The 19,810-nt window shown below is 39.4% G+C and overlaps 1 protein-coding gene across 1 annotated transcript; it reads left to right on the forward strand.

Moving 5' to 3' along the window:
- Positions 1 to 4,634: 4,634 nt before the first annotated feature.
- Positions 4,635 to 19,280, forward strand: smyd2a (SET and MYND domain containing 2a). The gene is made up of 12 exons (XM_078251199.1): positions 4,635 to 4,928; positions 6,403 to 6,466; positions 7,140 to 7,250; positions 9,425 to 9,485; positions 10,549 to 10,676; positions 11,334 to 11,401; positions 13,042 to 13,144; positions 13,238 to 13,348; positions 14,480 to 14,600; positions 14,805 to 14,979; positions 15,516 to 15,624; positions 16,314 to 19,280. The coding sequence occupies exons 1-12, from the start codon at positions 4,756 to 4,758 to the stop codon at positions 16,395 to 16,397; spliced, it is 1,308 nt and encodes a 435-aa protein (XP_078107325.1). The 5' UTR covers positions 4,635 to 4,755; the 3' UTR covers positions 16,398 to 19,280.
- Positions 19,281 to 19,810: the final 530 nt, after the last annotated feature.

The following is a 19,810-nucleotide window of genomic DNA, read 5'->3' on the forward strand; positions in this document are numbered from 1 at the left end:
TAGTCACTCCTGGGCTTCAACATGGGTTCATCTTAACTGCTATGATCCGCTGTACTGTTAGTCACTGATGAGTAATGATGGTACAGTTTGGGGAAATTGAATTTGGAGTGACTCATTACTTGGCAGCTTCAAGGCAACTACATTAACACAAAACATCTTTGAACAGAAATGGCCTAAAAATCACATATTTCCTAATTTATTCTAGAAAGAAGTTGTAGCCTCAAGTGTTCTTTAATGTCAAATATTCTCTCTGTGTCTCAATATGTCTCTTCCTCTCTCATTTTCACATCTTTACTTTCAAATGTTGATTTCTTAGTTTTACTGTTACCGAAGCGGACAAAGACAGCTGGTCATGTGTGCTGCATTGATACTTTTCCATCCTTTGTTCCATGTCTTTGTTTGTTTTTTGCCATTTTTCCTTGTACCTGATGTTTGTCTTATCTAATACACTCACACAACTGTAAGCAGAGTGAGTGGAGTTGAAAAGGTCAGTTGACACTGCAGCTGGTTGGAAAGCTTATCCTGTGACTTGATAGGTCACTGCATTGTGCTGTGAGGCTCGGCAGACCCGAGGGTGAGCCTAGTTCTCATGGTGACCAGACTCGAAAGGCCCAATTCTAATTTTAAGGTTTTAGGTAGACTAATTAAACTAATTAGTTTTTTTGCCATTCTGTTTGAAAACTTGCACAAAATATGTAACATTTTCAGTTTTGAATTAATTTCTTAAGAATGTTGCAAATCCATAATTGGAATATTGAAGAGCTGATTGGAATTTAAGTTGTACATTGTGCATCCAAACCATAGACTGTAAAGATCCAAACAGTATCTGCAGTCACACACGTGATGTTGTAGATCAAACAGCCTAAACTTCATAATTCATAGGCTGGGTGCAGGTTCTATCATTTTTAATTAATTATTCCTTTACATCTCCTTCATATCAAACATCCTTAAGAAGATCATTTGTCATCAAATTTAGATGCTTATATGTTGCTTACCGTTTAGTTAGATGAAACCTAAAAACCTGGTGGTCTTCATTTTCAAAGTATCTGGCCCTTGACTTTGTCAGTGAGGACAACGTGATGTTTTTAGTGGTGTATAGCGCCCTCTATTGTCACACTTCTTGTGGGTAACAAGTACAGAACCAGAACAAGAAAGAAAAGGGGACTCAAGGTAGTACATTTCTGATGGCCAGGCAGTACAGACTACATAGGCATGAGAACCAAACGGCACACACCTGAGTGACCATGGCAGTACTGTCTGCAACAATGGTTCAGATATGTTGTTTAAAACCTTTTCTTTTTAAACTAGTCTTATTCTTGTGAAGATGAAAAGCTTTCTATTTAATTTTTTTAATTATTTTTATGTTTTACACAGAGGAAATGACGCGCCTCATTTTGATTGGATGATTAAATGTTTACATCTTTAGCACAATGTGCCAACATTTTCCTTCCCGTTTTCTCTGTATGAAGAAGAATGAGAAGGGGGAAAAAGTCTTTGGAAATGCAGAATGAGTCGCGGATAACTCATTACACATTTGCTGATCGTATATGTTGTGTGTCTCATTTTTCTTCCCAGTCTTGGTTAGACCTGCAGGACACGCCGGGGCTAGGACGTCTCTTAGCTGCTGATCTGGTGTCAGTCTATAATGGATACAGGGAACAAAATTGGCACTTTTCTTATATGTCTTTAACTGTGTCTGCAAAATGTCTGTTGAGGCAGAACCAACTGTGTCTGTATGTGTAAGCTTAAAGCACCAATCAAAGAGAGGGAAAATGTTGTCAATCTTGCAGACAGGCATCTTTATTAGCATTAAAAGGGGGCGTATAACTGAATACCAGTCAGTGAACAAGAGCGTCTACCCCACTGAGCCAGTAGGATTTTATTCATACTCACCGTGTTTTGAAGGGAAACAATCAACAGCTTTATTTGATGGAGTTTAACATGAGGAGTAAAGGTCAAGCTTTGTGTTTTCTCAGCTCCCCCCCCCAAACAGAGCAGAGTTATGTCATGATTTGTCCAAACAGGAGGGATGCCTTCCACCTTCAGCCCAACTCAAATCCCTCGCCTCAAATCCCCATTTAGGATTAACAGAAGAAGAGCCTCCTCTGATATGTGAAAATCCCTGCTGAGACATGCAGCTCAGGACTGCTTAAGCTCCTGAGTGACAGTAACAGCGAGTGTGAACATGCACATAAGACAAAATACTGTAAAAGTCAATCAACCAGTAATGACAGATAAAAGGTGAAACTAATCAATGAAGTGATGGGGTGATAATGTGTTTTCTAAAAGGATTGGGGCTTCATTGAACGTCGGTGGTAGGTGATATGGCACGAGGGGTCACACATGTAAAAGTGTATATTTTTGTATATACCGACATCAGTGTGTGTACAGTATGTACATATATACACAGTGTACTCAGCTGCGGTTCCTAGGTTTGTTGTCAGACTGTACAGCGCTTCTAACTGTCCCCTGTTTTATAGATACTGCAGAAATTCAACTTTGAATGAATGAGGAGAAATGATTAACTTAAATAAATGCATTTATATATATAAACTAAACGGTGTCAAGTATTTTGGTTCGCTTCAGTGGTCGGTGGTGCGAGCTCACAATAGATACTTAAGTACCAACACAAACATACTCAGAGTATATTGATTTCTGTTGGTCTGTTTCAGTTTTCACTGTTATACTGTGGAACTGGACCACTATCTGCAAAAACCTCCATTGTTCAAGGATGGACAATGGAGCTCCTTTTAATAGTTGAAGAAGGATCATTTTCCATCCATCAGTCAAATGTTCTTTGGATCTTTATATTGAGTGAATGGCAGCCTGACCTCCAACCAACCATATGCTGTGCAATGAGGCAGCAATTTGGGCAACATTATAAAAATACTGGTAGACCTTTTAATTCATTAGCAACATGTTTTGGTCCTAATAACCACACAATACATACAAATGTCCTGTTAATTTTAGCTAAGCCCCAAATTTCAGAACCATGCAGATGGGTAATATTTCCTCTGGCAGAGATATATACTGTGGCAAAGGTAATATGGTTTATGTAGTGACACATTTAAAATGCAGTGTGTATTATATGGACAAATACTTGAGGTAATTCCATGTTTAGTCCCAAATTGTATTTTGTACCAACTAAAGAGGCAGCTGTGGTTCTGTACTGAATCATTTTGTTCTTTTGAGATTCCTCAAGTATGTGGACATCACTATATGTCATTGTTGAACATCTCATTGCAAAACTATGGGCATTCATATGCTGCAATTTCTACTCTTCTGGGAAGGTTTTCCAAAAGACTTGGGAACCTGGCTGCAGAAATTTGCTCCCAGTCAGCTGTAAGTGCATTTAGGTTGGACAGGGACAGTAAGGCCGGCCTCACAGTCAGTGTTCCAGTTCATCCCAAAGGGTTTCCTCGTATGTGTAAATGTATTAGGCAAATAAAGGAAATATATTAATATTATAAGAATATCTTCTGAACTATCTTAAAAAATGTTCTTAATTAAAACTAAAGAGTCTGATCTAAACAATGAAAAATGGCTCCAGACTAAAAGTACACAAAAGTATGGTTTGGTAATTTGGCCATGTAGTGTACTGTATAGGACATCACTGTCTGTCTGTCTGCCAATAATTCTGATAAATTGGTACTTTAAAATTCAATATGTACCCAGTAAAGTATCTGGTTAGACGTACATTTGCATAATAATGAAGATAATTTTTATAGATCTTTTTTTTTTTTTAAAGCTATATTAATATTTAATGCCCAGAGCTTTTCATCTTAATCAAGTATGTTTAGGATTTTGACTCCAATTTCCAGTAGCTCTCGATGTGACCTATTTGCACACAACAATGTTATAGAAAGATACACAAAAACTACTAAAATATGTTAACAAGGCTAAACAAAAATAAGCAACGATAAAATGATATACAAGCAAATAGATGTGAAAATATAGAAATGTATAGTCTATATAAAACAATCAACTGTATGTACAGGTCAATGTTTATCTACAGGGTTACAAATAGTGCAAGAGGCATTGTTGAAATATTTAAGTTATACATCAGATAGCTATTGTGTTTATATGTGTATTCATTAATCGTATGCACATGCAATACACATTGATAAACATCACTGTTAATGTGCCAGTGTTTGCCAAAAAGCTCATTTTCAACTGTTGGCCAGATGGTAAATTAACCATTAAAACAACAATAAAACACATACAATTAGAACAGAAGAAAGCAGGCGATAACATGAAGCAGTTGAACCGAAAAGCAAGCTATCATGCAAAGTAGGACATGTACAATGCAGGCAATTCGTACAAAACAAACATGACAACATGGAATCACATAGCATTAGAGAAGATATATTAGGTCAGACTATGCAGTCTATGGGTCAGACCAGAAATATAGGCTAGTCACAATGCGAGACTACACCAGACAAACAGCGCAGACAGGGCAAGTATATAATTAATGATAAATAATTGCTTTTTTTAATTATATCAGGTCAGACATCTACAATCTGTTTATTAAAACGTCCATCAGTACGTATGCGTTACCCTATTTACTGTTATTGAACAGTAGTTACCCGTCTGTGGTTTCGCCTTTCCAGCAGGGGGCGATGAGAGCCACACCAAACACAGAGAACCGGAGAAGAAGACGAGGCTCACTCAGGGCAGAAGCTGATTAAAGCACCCAGCAGACGCCGGTGGTGGTCGGTGGTATCTTACCGAAGAACCGTAAACAAACTACAAACCATGAAGAACGAAGGTATAGAGGGCATGGAGAGGTTCCTGAGCCCGGGCAGTGGCAGAGGCCTGCGGGCGGTGAGGCACTTCACGGAGGGGGAGCTGGTGTTCGCCTGCCCTGCCTACTCATACGTGTTGACAGTGAATGAGAGGGGAGCGCATTGTGAGCACTGCTTCTCCAGGTAACATCTTGCTTTTCTGAAACAGCTGGGGAAACACCGCTGTGACAGTTAGCTACAGGCTGTTGTTTTTTTTTTTCTTTGTTTTTTTTTCTTTTTTAGCCTAACTTAAAACAGAACAAAGCGAGTGATGTGTCCAGTTGAACGATGGCTAACCTCCTTTCCTAGCTAGGTTAGCTTGTGAACCTCTGGACAACTACCTAGCTGGTGCAGACTGAAATGGGTCAGTGCGGTAAGGCAGCTCACCTGACTGACACTGCAGCATTTGTTTGGAGCACTGCAGAGTCAGGAGAGTCTAAAATAGATGCCAACATTCACGTACAACAGCCTTACTCGTGGTTTTAAAGCCAACATGTTAAAAAAGCCCGCTTTAATGAGTCAATTAATATGCTAGCACACAGTCTTGAATATGCTACTTACAGTATAATCACAGGTAAAATGCTCACCTTAAGGGGCACTTCAGTGCTTTTCAACCTTTTCTCTAATGTGATATACTCTGCAGTCTTCATGATATTAGTCTGTCAGTGTCATTGTTATTTTTTGTTTTAAAGTTTACTCATTTATCAGTTGCACATGTATTTGAGTCATTTGTTGGTAGTTTCCTGCTCCAGTGGTGTGTAGGATGTGGAGTGGTTAGAAAGGGCGGCCTACAACATGCATAGATATTAGATACATGTATATGTGTAGGTGTGTGTGTGTAGGCAGTGCACTGCACCTTCATCAGTCCTCTAGCTTGCCTACTTGTCCTGTTGAGATCTGATGAACTTTGACTCTCTCTATGAGACTTTTTAGCGTGGAATTAAGTCTCACACTTTCATACACTCATGCGTCCTACCCCAGCTGCCGTTAAGGTTTATAGAGCAGTAAAAGGTTAGGGTGCTAAATATAGTTGTCCATGTGTCCCAAGAGAGGAGGAGCCAAGAGATGAGAAGGCCAGGGGTACATGTGCGCATGGGGGGGCTGGAAAGTCATATTCTAGTGCATACTGTATGGAGCAGTTATGAATAAAATTAAAGATTTGAAACTACCGTTAATTAACTTTTTTGTTGGTGTTTGAGCTTATGTGTTGTGATCTGTGCGTCTCACCTTTTGTCACAGCAGCAAACCTGCAAGACTGCCTCATTCACCATCTGTTTAACAATGAATATAACAAGTATCTAAATTGCATTTCATTTTACACGACTTGCACTATGTCCACTCACACGTGTGTATATATATATGTAAAGTATAAAATTCTCCCACTTATATTGAAGTTATTGTTTGTTAATATTGTATACTTTTGTATATTGTTAAGATTTCATACATATGTCAGTAAAAATGTAATCCCACATCAGCCAGCTGAAAAGCATCACGTAAAGATGTTTCCCCAGATGAAGGTGCACAGTTTATTTCAGGAAGCCTGCTGCTGACAAAATCGATCCACTTATCACAGTTGCTGTAGTGGAGTAATGTGTTTATATCTTCATTGTCTCTACAGGAGAGAAGACCTTTTTAAGTGTGGCAAGTGTAAGCAGGCTTACTACTGCAATGTTGACTGTCAGGTAAGAGAGCTTTCTGCTTCCTGCTTCCTTTTTCACAGAGGGCTTCTGGTCTGGTTCTCGTCTGCGAGTATGCGTGCCAGTTTCTACGGTAAAGGAACTGATCATGAAAACATTTTACGCCAAACAGAACTAAGTAATGTTTTAAGTTTGAGTCCTTTTGTGTGCATCGATACATGTGGTGCCAAAAGTTGAGCATTTTGCTTCACAGTTATTGCTCTTGGACCACACATTAAAAACTGATCTAGCAGAGCTCCGTGCAGGCAGCACACAGCAAGAGACAGGGAGAGCATGCGGTCACTCTGCTGTTGCTATGACAATTCGACCTGTCCTCCCTCTGCCTTTTTTCTAGTTTTAGTTTCATGGCACAAAACACACTCCGTGCACTGCAGTAAAACTGAGGAGTTTTCTTTTGTGTGAGAGAGAGAAAGCGATAGACTGAGGTACAAGTACCTCGACCAATAATTTATGGATGATTTGCATTGTAATAATAAAATCATTTATCATCCATTGTGGGTATATAATTCACATTATACAATTAATACACATTCTTGCTTGTTGTCTCTCTCTCTCATCTGTTGCACTGTTGAATGGGATTGCTTGCTTGCTTTAATAATGAAGGGTTACTAACTGTTTTTATTTTTGTCTTTTTGTGTGTGACTGTGTGTTTATGCAGAGAGGTGATTGGCCCATGCATAAGCTGGAGTGTGTAGCTATGAATGCCTATGGGGAAAACTGGTGTCCATCAGAGACTGTCAGACTGGTGGCTCGAATCATCGTGAAACAGGTACAGTAATAAGAAGTAGGAGTAGAAATGTTTCAACATTCAGAGATGTCTTTTTTCATTCGGAGCAACAACATAGATATTAATGCAGGAACTGTTTTACATAAAACGCCAGTGAAAAGCAAGCAAAGAGCAAGAAGATAGATGTGAAATGAGACATCATCCTTTTCAATTTATAATCAAACATTTTTAACCTTTAATCTGTCAGGTACTGGTTAGTAATGCTTATGACACTAAAAATAAGACTAGACCCAAGACTAAAACAAGAAGAACTAAGAAGAACTAAACAAGAACTGAAGCACTGTATGTGCATTTAAAATTGTGTTAAACTAACTAGAATGGAGATGTAAGACTAAATAAAAACGGAACTATATAGTTTTAAATTACAATTATCCAGTGTGGACCGCATAATATATCTTTTTCTTCTTAAAGGAACACGCCGACTTATTGGGACTTTAGCTTATTCACCGTAACCCCCAGAGTTAGATAAGTCCATACATATCCTTCTCATCTCCGTGTGTGTTGTAACTCTGTCTGCGCACCCACCGCTAGCCTAGCTTAGCACAGATCCTGGAGGTAGCCGGCTCCATCTAGCCTACTGCTCCCAATAAGTGACAAAATAACTCCAACATTTTCCTATTTACATGTTGTGATTTATATAGTCACAGCGTGTACAAATAACAAGGTCACATGAGACATAGTCATCTTCTAACCGTATACAAACTGGGAACTATATTCTTAGAAGGCGAAGCACGGCTACTTGGGCTGAGTGATTAACACCTGAAAAGCATCGTTGTTGGTGGTTACTCTCTGCTCCTCACCACGGAGCTTCTCAGGTGCTGCGAGCAAATCACCCAAGTAGCAGAAGTAGCAGTGCTTCGCCTTTCTGAGAATATAGTTCCCAGATTGTATACGGTTAGAAGATGGCTGTGTCTCATGTGACCTTGTTATTTGTAGGAAATGTTGGCGTTATTTTGGGAGCAGTAGGCTAGATGGAGCCGGTTACCTCCAGGATCTGTGCTAAGCTAGGCTAGCGGTGGGGTCGTCAGACAGAGTTACAACACGCACGGAGATGAAAAGGGTATGTATGGACTTGTCTAACTTTGGGGGTTACGGTGAATAAGCTAAAGTCCCAATAAGTGTGTTGCTTTTTTAATATTTTATTTAACCGAGTGGTCAACTTACAATCCAAATGCAGTAACACAGTGACTATCTCCTATTACTGTCACATTCCCTGTCTCTCCATCCAACCCCTCACACCCCCCATAAACCTAGTAGCCAGATATACAATAGATGGACAATAAGTAAATAAAAGGATAATAACAATAATAATAGGAGAAATTAGAAAAGTGCATAATATATCTTTCTCACGGTGGACATTCTTACTGGTCAAACACAGGTGTAACTAATAACATGAATAATGGCTGCGGTTTATTCAGGTACTGTGCATGCTTTGTGCTTCTGTGGCTGTCTCACTCTGGCACTGCTAAAGGGAATGGAGCAAGCAGTAATAGGTTATTAGTAACACTAATAAGTGCTAGGAAAACTTAAAATGACCAGCCTGTATTTGAAAGCTGATGGCTAAAAGGAACCGTGTGACAATGTGACTGAAAAATCAACACACATTTTAAAACCTTTTAAACAACCTATAAAGAAGATAAAGAGTAAAATAGTATATGTGGCTGGTCTGATAATAAGCAGCAATGCAAAGACTAATCTCATTTTCATTTGTATACTTTTGCATGCGTAGTATCAGAGGAGTGTCATGGGTAGTCATGCCTTTGCTATTCATGCATTGCAGTTCAGAAAGGTGACTTGTTCAAAGTGACATCAGCTTTGGTCACATTGTGCGCCGACAAAAACAATTACATAAGAGCAAACTATACTCTTGCAATGTGAACTTCTTGTGTTGTAATTTAACTCTGTTTAAATTCATCTGTTGGTGCCTTGGAACCCCAACGTTCCTGAGTGACTGCTCAGCAGCTCATCTCAGCATTTGTGCTCAGCAGCTGCTGTACTGTTAAAGTGTTTTTATGGCTTCTTAATTGGCCGGAAAGTCTTTAACAAAACCAGTTGCTATAGTATAAGCAAACATTGAGAAAGTAGAATTTTGTTTATTTTGTATTTTATGTATTTTCATGATTTTGCTTTTTTGACTAAAATGACTCATGTTACAGAGAGTCACAACAGAGCGCACCCCTTCAGAAAGGCTGCTACTGCTCAGAGAGTTTGAATCCCGTAAGTAGATGTGTGTGTGTGTGTGTGTGTGTGTGTGTGCATGCATACATCAGTTTAGTTACATTTGTGTGCAGTTTTAGTTATACTGTGTGTGTGTGTGTGTGTGTGATTTTTCTGTGTCTCTGCAGTTGTATCAGTGTGTCTATTAATATGCTCTGTTGTAGCCTCCAGTCTTGGTTCTGTCTCTTTTTATTCACTCCAAGTCTGCAGAGCTCTGGGATTTAAATCCCAAGATTCTGGGTGCTGTAATTTCATGTTCTCTACCCTTCTTTAAAATCTACTGCCACTGTGCCCTTGGGCAAAGTACTCAACCCTCTTCTCTGGGAGACACTGATTGTAGTTAGAAGCTCTTACGTGTTAACTCCAAACACTGTTGCAAGGGGGAAAAAAACTTTCTAATTTAAGATTTATATCAGTAGCGTACACTGTAAGTTGATTAAGAGTGTATTCATCGAAACACACGAAAAACAAGACTGTGTTCTATGTAAGTGCCCACAAACTGTTTTCTCTGCTCCTTTAGTATGAGCTGTTGTTGAAGGCTCAGATGTGTCATCAGAGGATTCTCACAGAATTAACCTTCACACCTGTCTTCTCATGCACACAAAGAAAATCAGTGGCCAGCTGCTGCCGCCAGTCTGTGTGTCTGTGTGTGTCACACATGGCATTGCAGTGGTATATTCTACACCTACTAACACTGAGTGGTTCTTCTATGGGGAAACGACAACAAAAAACATACTGATATAATTCTGGATGAATAATCAACTTTATGTTTTGTCCCTTTTGTCTTTATCAGATACCCATGTGCCATTTTTTTTACCTGGCTGTTCCTCATTTCCCCTTTAGTAATGTTCTCTAAAATGAAAGCACTGCCTCAAACACTAAATGTCTTAAGTCCAGCTAGTGGCCCAATAAGGCCCCGGTGTTCATCACAACCAGCCAAACCCTTTCTTTCTCTCATTTGTCTTTCCCTTTTTGTCTTTGTTCTTTCTTTCCATCCTGTCTGTCTTTATTGTCTCGCTTATTCTTTTTTTTTTTTCTGTCTGTGTTTCATTGCCTTTTCTAGATTTAGATAAGATGGACAGTGAGAAGGACGAGATGAACCAGACAGACATAGCAGCGCTGCACCACTTCTACTCCAGACACATCAGTGACCTTCCTGACAAACAGGCTCTCACTGAGCTATTTGCACAGGTAACATTTAATAACACTATGTCCTTAAAATAAAAAACCTTCTGTTCCATGAAGAATCCAGGATCTTGAGTTGGGTGTGTGTTTTGTCACTGTCGTATGATTGGTTAGGAGAGGTTTGTGGAAGGACATGCTGGGTTATACACACAAAAGATTTAGACACGCAGTGTGCAAATATAGTGTACACCCTATTCATACATGCTTAATGCTTGTGTTCACACATCTTTTTTTTTATTCTCATCCACTCGCATCATCCCCAGTTGTCCTTCACTTGTTAGCAGATACACACTGAAGCACATGTTGAGGTGAAACCTCAATCTGTGATCTGTATCACACACACCCACTGCTCCTGTCTGTTTAACACTACAGCGGTTAGCTCTTTAATTTGATCCGTCTGTTAGTGCTGCTGTCCCCTTGTCTCCAAGCTACACCAGCAGCCTCTTTGGCTTCTTATCTCACAGCTACATTTAATCTCCACTACCAGATTTCCTTCTCCTCCTCAGTGGAGTATGGAGATAGGGGATGTTACAGCACATGTGAGTAGAGGGGGATGCAAGTTGTATTATGATATCACTCACCCTGCTCTCTCCACCTGTTTGTGTTTTCCCTTCTTTCTTTCTTTCTTACTCTGGCTCTCCTTCTGTTTTTTTGTGTCTCCAGGTTAACTGTAATGGTTTCACTATAGAGGATGAGGAGCTCTCCCATCTGGGATCAGCTGTTTTTCCCGAGTAAGTAGTCTAACGCCGACCGGAGTTTCCCTTTTACACGTGTACCACACAACAGGAGATTCTCTGTGTCAGACACGTTCTCCCTTACTATGAATACTCTGTTTGGTTTAGGCGAGGACTGGGCCTGGGTAGAGCGTGCAGGAGGCAGGACATATATTGTAATTTGGTCATAAACAACCAAGACTCTTGCTGTTCCTTGAATCTATCTTATGCATGCCATGATTCTTTCCCACATATCATACTGTTTCACAAGCTGGTCCCAAGTCAACATGACAACTCTTAAACCAATAGAAACCCTTTATAAGCAAACTTTAAAAAATACTAGATTAAAAACCTATCAGCTATCACCACTGCCATAGCACTAATAAATACAACTTCTTCAATTTTGACAGTTTCTTGCATTATTTAGATGCCTGCCTCATTTTCAAAATATTACATGGGCTCGCACCTCCACCACTGGGTGAATTTATACAAGCGAAGAACAGCAGTGGCAGGGCAACTAGGGCAGCCACCAGGGGAGACTGTGTTGTACAGTATAGACGTAGTAAGTTTGGCCAAACAGTCTTCTCAGTACGGGCCTCAAATTATTGGAACTGCCTTCCTATTGAACTCAGAGAAAGCACCAGCTATCTATCATTTAAAACCACACTCAAAAGATGGATTAAAAACAAAAATCAAAACTGCAATCATCAATAGCTGGCTTACCTCATCCTAGGTACTGACCTTCTCTGTATTGTACTTATTTTTTATTTATTTTATTTGTCCCTTTCTCTTTTGTCTTCCTTTTTCTTTCTTGATTTGCTTTCTATCTTTGTTGTATGATGATGTGTTGACCTGCCAAGGGATTACAGATGAAAATTAGCTTGTCTGCTAACTCTGGCGCATTTACATTTTGAGTGTAAACAAAAATGCCAATTGATGTGCATTGTCCCTCTTTTAAATAAACAAATAAATAAAATATCTGATCATTTCAGTGTCGGCCCTTACCGACAGTAAATTGTCTAAATCCCCCTTTTTCTTCACCCTCTGTTTGTTTTCTTCCTGTTTCATGTGCCACATAATAGAAATGTCATCAACACGCCCACTTGCTTGCCGTGAATGCTCTCGCACAGTGAGCTGCTCTATTCACCCATGGGCTCAATCAGAGATTACACAGTCTTTGTACTAGGAAACTGGCATGGTAAAGTCCATTTGATGTCCGATCCAACTGATTCAGACATTGCCGTTCTCACATACAATAAGTTTGAAGTGCATGGGTAAAAGGGGCCATTAAGTTGGAAAGGACAGTATTTGTCAACATACATGACACAAATGAAATCAAATGATCATTTTTAGCTGTTCGTCCTCCTTTTCTCCATCTGTCTCCTTACATTCATACTCAGTCTCCACTTCAGTGCCCTTCCTCTACCTCTCTCTCATTGTTTTGCGATTTCAATCTTTGTATATCTCAGCTGCTTCTGACTCGCTTATTATTATATTATTTTAGTTTTTATCTCTTTTTGTTTTAATCAGTGTAGCATATACATAAATGATCATGTAATCCCAATCATAAATCTGCAAAATGTAATGCTTTTATCACAATTCTCTCAATTATATTTTTCAACTTTTGTGCTTCTCCTCCTTCCTTTTCTTCCTTTTAGTGTAGCACTGATGAATCACAGCTGTAGTCCTAATGTCATAGTGACCTATAAAGGCACAGTGGCGGAGGTCAGAGCTGTCCAAGAGATAAACCCTGGCGATGAGGTAAGTAAACACTGGACCCATCTAGCAACAGAGATGCTTCTCAGGGACAGCAATTTTGATTTTCTTTTCATCTCCCCCTCTCTCTCTCCATAGATCTTTAACAGCTACATAGACCTGCTCTATCCAACAGAGGACAGGAAAGAGAGGTTGTTAGATTCCTACTTCTTCACATGCCAGTGTACTGAGTGCACCACCAGGTCTAAGGTACCATTGACTTGTCTCTCTAGAGCTCAAACGCATTTATTACGTTTTTCCAAATTACTTCTTTAATATATAGAATGTAGGTAACCTTTTTGCATTGTGGATTTGAGGAATATACTAGAAGGCTTCTCATCTGCCTCAGTCTCAGCTGTCTGTTGGAGAAATACTGCAGATTCAGGCCTCGTTAGTGTCCTCACTTAGCCAGCAACAGAAGCCATGTTTCTGTTGTGTTACTGCATTTGAAATTGTGTCTTACACACTGGCAAGCAAACTGGGTAGCTGTGTCCCAATTCCATTCTACATACTAATATATACATATATGCAGATCATATATGCTATATAGTTTAGACCAGAGGCTGTGCAAGGTACGTAAATGTCATGTCCATTATTAGAGACAAGACAAGACTTTTGACATGGTTCCACTTTAGTTAGATGCTTTCCATCAACGTCTGAGAGTGTTACATGTTTACTTTGTTTATCTGATCAAATGTGGTTGCCACATGTATTCAGTTTCCTTTTCTTTTCTCTGGACTCTGTAGGTAATGTAAGTGGTGTTCTGTAAGCCCAAACAGGCTGAGCACCTTTAGGCGTATGACAGTTAAATAAATATCAAAATTACTTCACCATTCTTTATAGTATATCTTCTTTTGGCAGGAAATTATACCAGACATGTCTGTCATATGTCTGGTATCATTTTGACTTGAATTGAATTTTGACTCTGGTATCAAAACTACTGCCAGTTTTTTGGAATGACAAACCAACATGTGTTGTGAGATATTCCAGGAGCAGTCTTGGCAAGTAGTTTCTAATAATTTCCAGCTATGAGTAGCTCCCATTGTGCATTGCATTGTGGGACAATAAATGGACATCATGCTCAAAAGTTAAGCAGATTCAATCAGTGTGCTATATAAACTGACTAGTTTGAGTACTTTTAATTGTGTCACTTATCCAATGTGAACATACTACATGGTACTACATACATATGAAACTGGGACGCGGCTAGTGTTGCAAGTGTTGTCTTAGTTAAGACTGTCTCATTGTTGTTCTTTTCACATAATTTCCTTTAGAGTGTCTTGTGTCGTATACGTTACCGTACAACTGTTCCCTATGTCATTCATGTCCATCTCTATCTAGGACAAAGCAAAAATGGAGATCAGGAAGCTAAGTTCTCCACCAGAGCCAGAGGAAATCCGATCCATGGTCCATTACGCCAAGAATGTCATCGAGGAGTTCAGGAGAGCCAAACACTACAAGAATATCCTCTTCCTCTGTTTAAACATGTATTTCTCTCCCCCCTGCATTTCTTTTTCACTCTCGTTTCCATTTTCTCTGACCTTAAGTCTTTTCCCTCTCAGTCTGTCAGTTTGTCTTCTTTCTTGATCAAGGACAACCTTTCACCTCCCTGCCTCCTCTTATTTCTCTACATTGTTTGTGTCATTAGTCCTTGACTCTCTGGCACCCCCCAGTGAGCTGCTGGAGATGTGTGAGCTTAGCCAGGAGAAGATGGGAGCTATATTTGCAGACACCAACGTCTACATGCTGCACATGATGTATCAGGCCATGGGTGTCTGTCTTTACATGCAGGACTGGGACGGAGCTATGAGCTACGGAGAGAAGATCATACAGCCATACAGGTACATTGATCTGTGAGGGATCTGCAGGGGGGCAGTAATGCAGTTACAGTACATGGTAATCCCTAAGTAAATCAGTCAGTTGTACCAGCAGCGCTATTGTCAGACCATCCCAGTACAGAGGCAGATTATAAATAACTGCAGAAAAAAATCACCCCAGTTTTGTAATGAGATTTTTTTTCCAGATGTCTGAGTTTGTCAAGACAAAGTTCTTGTAAGAATGGGTATTTTAATTACTATTTTAGTCTTTAATCATATGTTTTAACTTGACTTTGCAGCTCTGAATAATTGTATTAATGTGTTATTTACTTTATTGAATTGTCATTTGTCCAATCTACAATATAAACACGTTATATTGTGTTCCGTTAAATATTTCCCCACGTTGTACACACCACTCAACCACATCTACCATATATTTTATTGTTGTTCTCTCCCAGCTTGATATAATAAAACCCATTGTAACATTAATTGTAGATGATATCTTGTTTCCTCTCGCATTCACTGCTTAACTTGATGTGTAAATTATATTCTCTCTACAGTGTTCACTACCCAGCTTACTCTCTGAATGTGGCGTCTATGTATTTGAAACTGGGACGTCTGTATTTGGGGCTTGAGAAGAAGGCACAGGGAGTCAAAGCGCTGAAGAAGGTAAGTTTACAGACATTTGGCCAGTTGGTATATTAAAGCTTTAGTGCGTAACTCTTTCGATATTATTGAACGTCCGTTACATTCAAGCCATTGCCAAATGAGTTGCTACAAAGCTAATTAAGACTATCAGCTCAACACAACTCTCTCTGTATTTCTCAGTATGACTATGTTCAGAAGATTGTGTCGTCCGGTGACTTTCCCGCGCAGAAGCTCGAGTGAAGCTAATTACCTCTTCTGAAGAGTCAATCATGTTTTTTTTAATCCTCCGTGTCCTCCTTGGCTATTTGCAACTGTGTGGAGGAGGGGTGGGGGCACGATCACGGAAGGCGGTGTCATGTGGACGCGCCGACAGTGTTGTTGTCATTACTTAGAATTCCTCATGGGGGAGACAGAAACTACGCACTATAGCTTTTAATAGGTGGCAAGTAAAGGTAGAAAATAATGTGGGCTCCAAAGAAAATGTAGCACAGGATAAGTGAGCTGTAAAAGGCAACTGCAGTCAGAAGTTTGAGATATGAAGTGAGTCAGTTGCTTGTGTGGTTCAAACCACAGAACAACGGGAATTGCCATCTCCTACGCTGTACAAATGTGTCGTGAGCTAACCACATCATACATTTGCAATTTGGTCATTCCACGGAATGTGGTGTCTTTAAATCATAATTTAAATTTAGCATTTTTTCTGTCTTCAGGCAGTTGCCATCATGGAGGTGGCTCATGGGAAGGATCACAGTTATGTAGCGGAAGTCAAACGAGAAATCGAGGAGCAGAAGTAAATGAGGTGCAGCAGGAGGAGCAAACAGATTAAAGAAAGAGGCACTGGATTGAGGAACCTCTTTTAAAGCAACAACAACCTAAATACGCATCACAACTGCATGCCATGCATCTTATACCTCTCCGTTTGTCACACCTCTTTGTAGGCTGGGTTTCTTTTTTCATGTCAAGAGTCGACATATGACTGTGAGCTGAGGATGACCACGTTTTGTACCTGCAGCTCCCTACTTACTTTCAGATCTGTAGTTAAAAGCCGACAAATTAGGGTTTAAATGGATGGAATGAAAAAAAGTGACTGAAATACTTTGTGTGATGAAGCTCATTAAACCCATTCAACACCAATACTGTAATTTAAGAAATGACATCAGTGGGGAAAAAATAAAAACTTTAAGACTGGCTTTAAAGCTTTCTTTCAGATGAAACAAAGCTTTCATGTGACAGCTACGAAAGCTCCATTTTCTGACATGAAATGCCTAGTTTTTCTTTCCTTGTGAGACCGAAATCATTCATTGTGTTCTGTAGATCCATCAACAGACTGTGTTTCACCATCATTTAAGTCTTTAGCCATTTTAGCTGCACAGTTGTGCTCCAGAGCAGTTGTTTAATGATTTGGACAACTGGTGAGTAGTTGTTAAGAGGGCATTGCAACCCTTTCCCAGCCAATGCATTTTAATTCTATCAAACAAAGTTTCTGGCTTCATTGATTTTTGTTTAAACTGTGAGGAAATGATGACTGACCATACATCAGGTACTCTGTAGCAACGGAGAAAAGAATGCAAAGAACAATTCCTAAATGAATAACCAGTGGTTTGATTGGCTTGTCTTACAGTATGTTTTAGTGTTGCATGTTTTATTGTTTATGTTGTGTGTTTTCATTTTTTTTATATGAGGCTTTTTGACCAAAGGGGCCACAGTTTTAACTGACAAGAAACCAGCTATAATTCTCTATTCACAGTGTATCATTAGACAGGGGTGCTGATCTGAGACCAGGTACTGCAGTGAAGACATTGGTACTATGACCTCACCAATGATCCTGGATCAGACTCTTAGCTCTCAGGAAAAAGGCGCAACACTGTAGCTTTTGTTGCCTTTTGTCAAGAGATGCATTATTGTACCTTTTTTGTTGTTTTTTTGTTTTTTTGAAACGATGGAGAGAAAACCCCTGTTTTCACAAATACCTGTGTAGGTGTGGACTAGGCCTAAGCATCATGAATTACCCTGGGAATTATATCAATTCCTCAGCAGTGGGCAAAATATTAACATGCAGTATAACTTGGAAGGATGTACCTTTTACATGCAGTTGATAACGGGGGGGGGTGTGTCATCCTCACCATACACTTTTCATTTTATAATCAACAAGAATGAATGAAATATTTATTAAAAAGGGAAATTCATGTCCCTTTAATGTCTGATTTAGTGCAAAGTTCATTTTTGCACTCTTTTAAGCTAAAGAGACGAATTTGATTCATACCATAAGGAAATATTACCTTCAGCAGGAATGGGTACTCAAAACTCCTAAAATCTATGTTGTAAAATTGTGTTGACGAGGTTAGTCAGAAATGTGTTGTCTGTGTGAAATGGTTTTCTATGACCCCAACGGCAAAATGATGACAAGGAGGAGCAGTTACAGGTCCTAAAACTGTAGTTTTCTCTCTGCTGTAGATTTGACTGAATCATTAATAGAAAAGCATGCAGTGTTGAAGGAGGCTTCAAAAAAGTTGAGGCAATGCCAAGATCATCACCTGGGCCTTAAGTTTTTTTTAGTTGTACTCACATTTTGTACAATTTCTGTGACAAAATGTCAAAACTGCAAATCTGTAAGCACATTTTGTTTAATATGTATCCGTTTCTGTTAGTGGACAGTAAGGCTGCCTGCAGTCTTTACACTGCACCGCCCAAGGCAATAGAGATATAATTCCTTCATTATTTTAATGCCTGTAGCTTCTCCCTCTTGTTTACCATGGATGCAGTTTCATGAACAACATTACTGTGGGTTACTGAGGGTTAGAACTATTCCATTGTTATGAGTTGCCTGTGGTCATATTTGTAGCAACTCCTGCATAGGTGACTCTTTTTATCACCTGCAAAGATGCATCTGGAAGGTGTCTGCCTTACATTTTTGCATAGGTAATCCAAAAGCACCATTTCAGCAACTCTGTTACACATTTGTCTTTTTGTATGTTTTTACAAAGGAAAAGAGGGTTTGTAGGCTGGTTTGCACAAGCCACAAAACATCTAAACCCTCTACTAGATTGAGCACTTCATTTTATTTCTAGACTGTAAGAACATGTATATGATTTGTTTTTCTGTGATGTCATGAAAGAACTTGTGACAAGGGTTAAAACAGTACAAACTATACTCATACTGCACGTATACAACCAGATAAAGGCTACCCATGATGTTTTCTACAATTTCTGCAATGCGCTGTTACATAAAGGTGCAGTAGGTAATACTTATAAAACTAACTTTCTGTCATATTTGCTGAAACTGGCCCTATGTTTGAGTAGAACTACATGAAGCAGGTAATTAAAAAAAAACCTACAGCCTGTAGTGCGATTTGCAAAAATCCACTGCTCCCTGTTCAGATGCACCAATCAGGGCCGGGGGGGGTGTCTAACTGCGTGTCAATCACTGCTCATGCACACGCATTCATTCTCCCTTGTGGGAGGAGGGGCTTAGGAGACCGTTTAGGGCTTTAGCAGAAAGGGGGGAGGGACTGAGAAGTTGTTAAAATATTTTGGCTAAGTCCTGGATCTTCACAATCTTACCTACAGCACCTTTAATGAGGCATGAATGTTATTCTACTGGAATGCATAACTAAAATCTGAGCCTCTAATTCTTTCTGCACATGTCAGTGGAACTCAATAAATGACAGTATAACACTTGCTTTGATATACTTATTTCATTTTTTATTTAACACTTATTTATCCAGGAAGTCTCTTTAGATACATTATTTCTTTTACAAAAGAGAACTGGACAAAATGGCTGTGTTTATGTCATTATGGCCCCCTGTGCTAAAAATTGTCCTGAAACATCACTATTTCTGTTTTAGATCAGGGTTATCCGGTGGTTGTTGTTTTACCTTCTGGTAGCCTTTACTGAGAGTAAAACATGTCAAATGTGTGCTTATAGGTCTAAACTATAGACTAAAAAAGATGTGTAACCCTTGAAACAGCAGTTGCAGAGGTGAGCATGAGGACTACAGTCAATATAGTCAATAGACATCATCACCTCCTACCCCTATACCAAAACCATTTCCAGTTAGCTGTGCAAATCTCAGCCAAAATATCTTCAAGGTGAGGATCTTAAATATTTTATGTTCAATGTAAAATGCAGTCTCACACATGGCTCACGACCTGGTCGTCCCAGCCTAAAGTTTGTTTAACTATGATCACATCCTGTAAAGGTTAGGCGT

The sequence above is a fragment of the Sander vitreus genome, chromosome 1, assembly GCF_031162955.1.
Source record: "Sander vitreus isolate 19-12246 chromosome 1, sanVit1, whole genome shotgun sequence".
Classification (NCBI taxonomy): Eukaryota; Metazoa; Chordata; class Actinopteri; order Perciformes; family Percidae; genus Sander; species Sander vitreus.

Bases quoted from the DNA above. Each gene is read 5' to 3' on its own strand.
- smyd2a (XM_078251199.1), top strand. From the start codon at position 4,756: ATGAAGAACGAAGGTATAGAGGGCATGGAGAGGTTCCTGAGCCCGGGC. The intron at 7,251-9,424 runs GTACAGTAATAA...CTCATGTTACAG, and splicing joins CTCGAATCATCGTGAAACAG to AGAGTCACAACAGAGCGCAC. The intron at 13,145-13,237 runs GTAAGTAAACAC...CTCTCTCCATAG, and splicing joins AGATAAACCCTGGCGATGAG to ATCTTTAACAGCTACATAGA.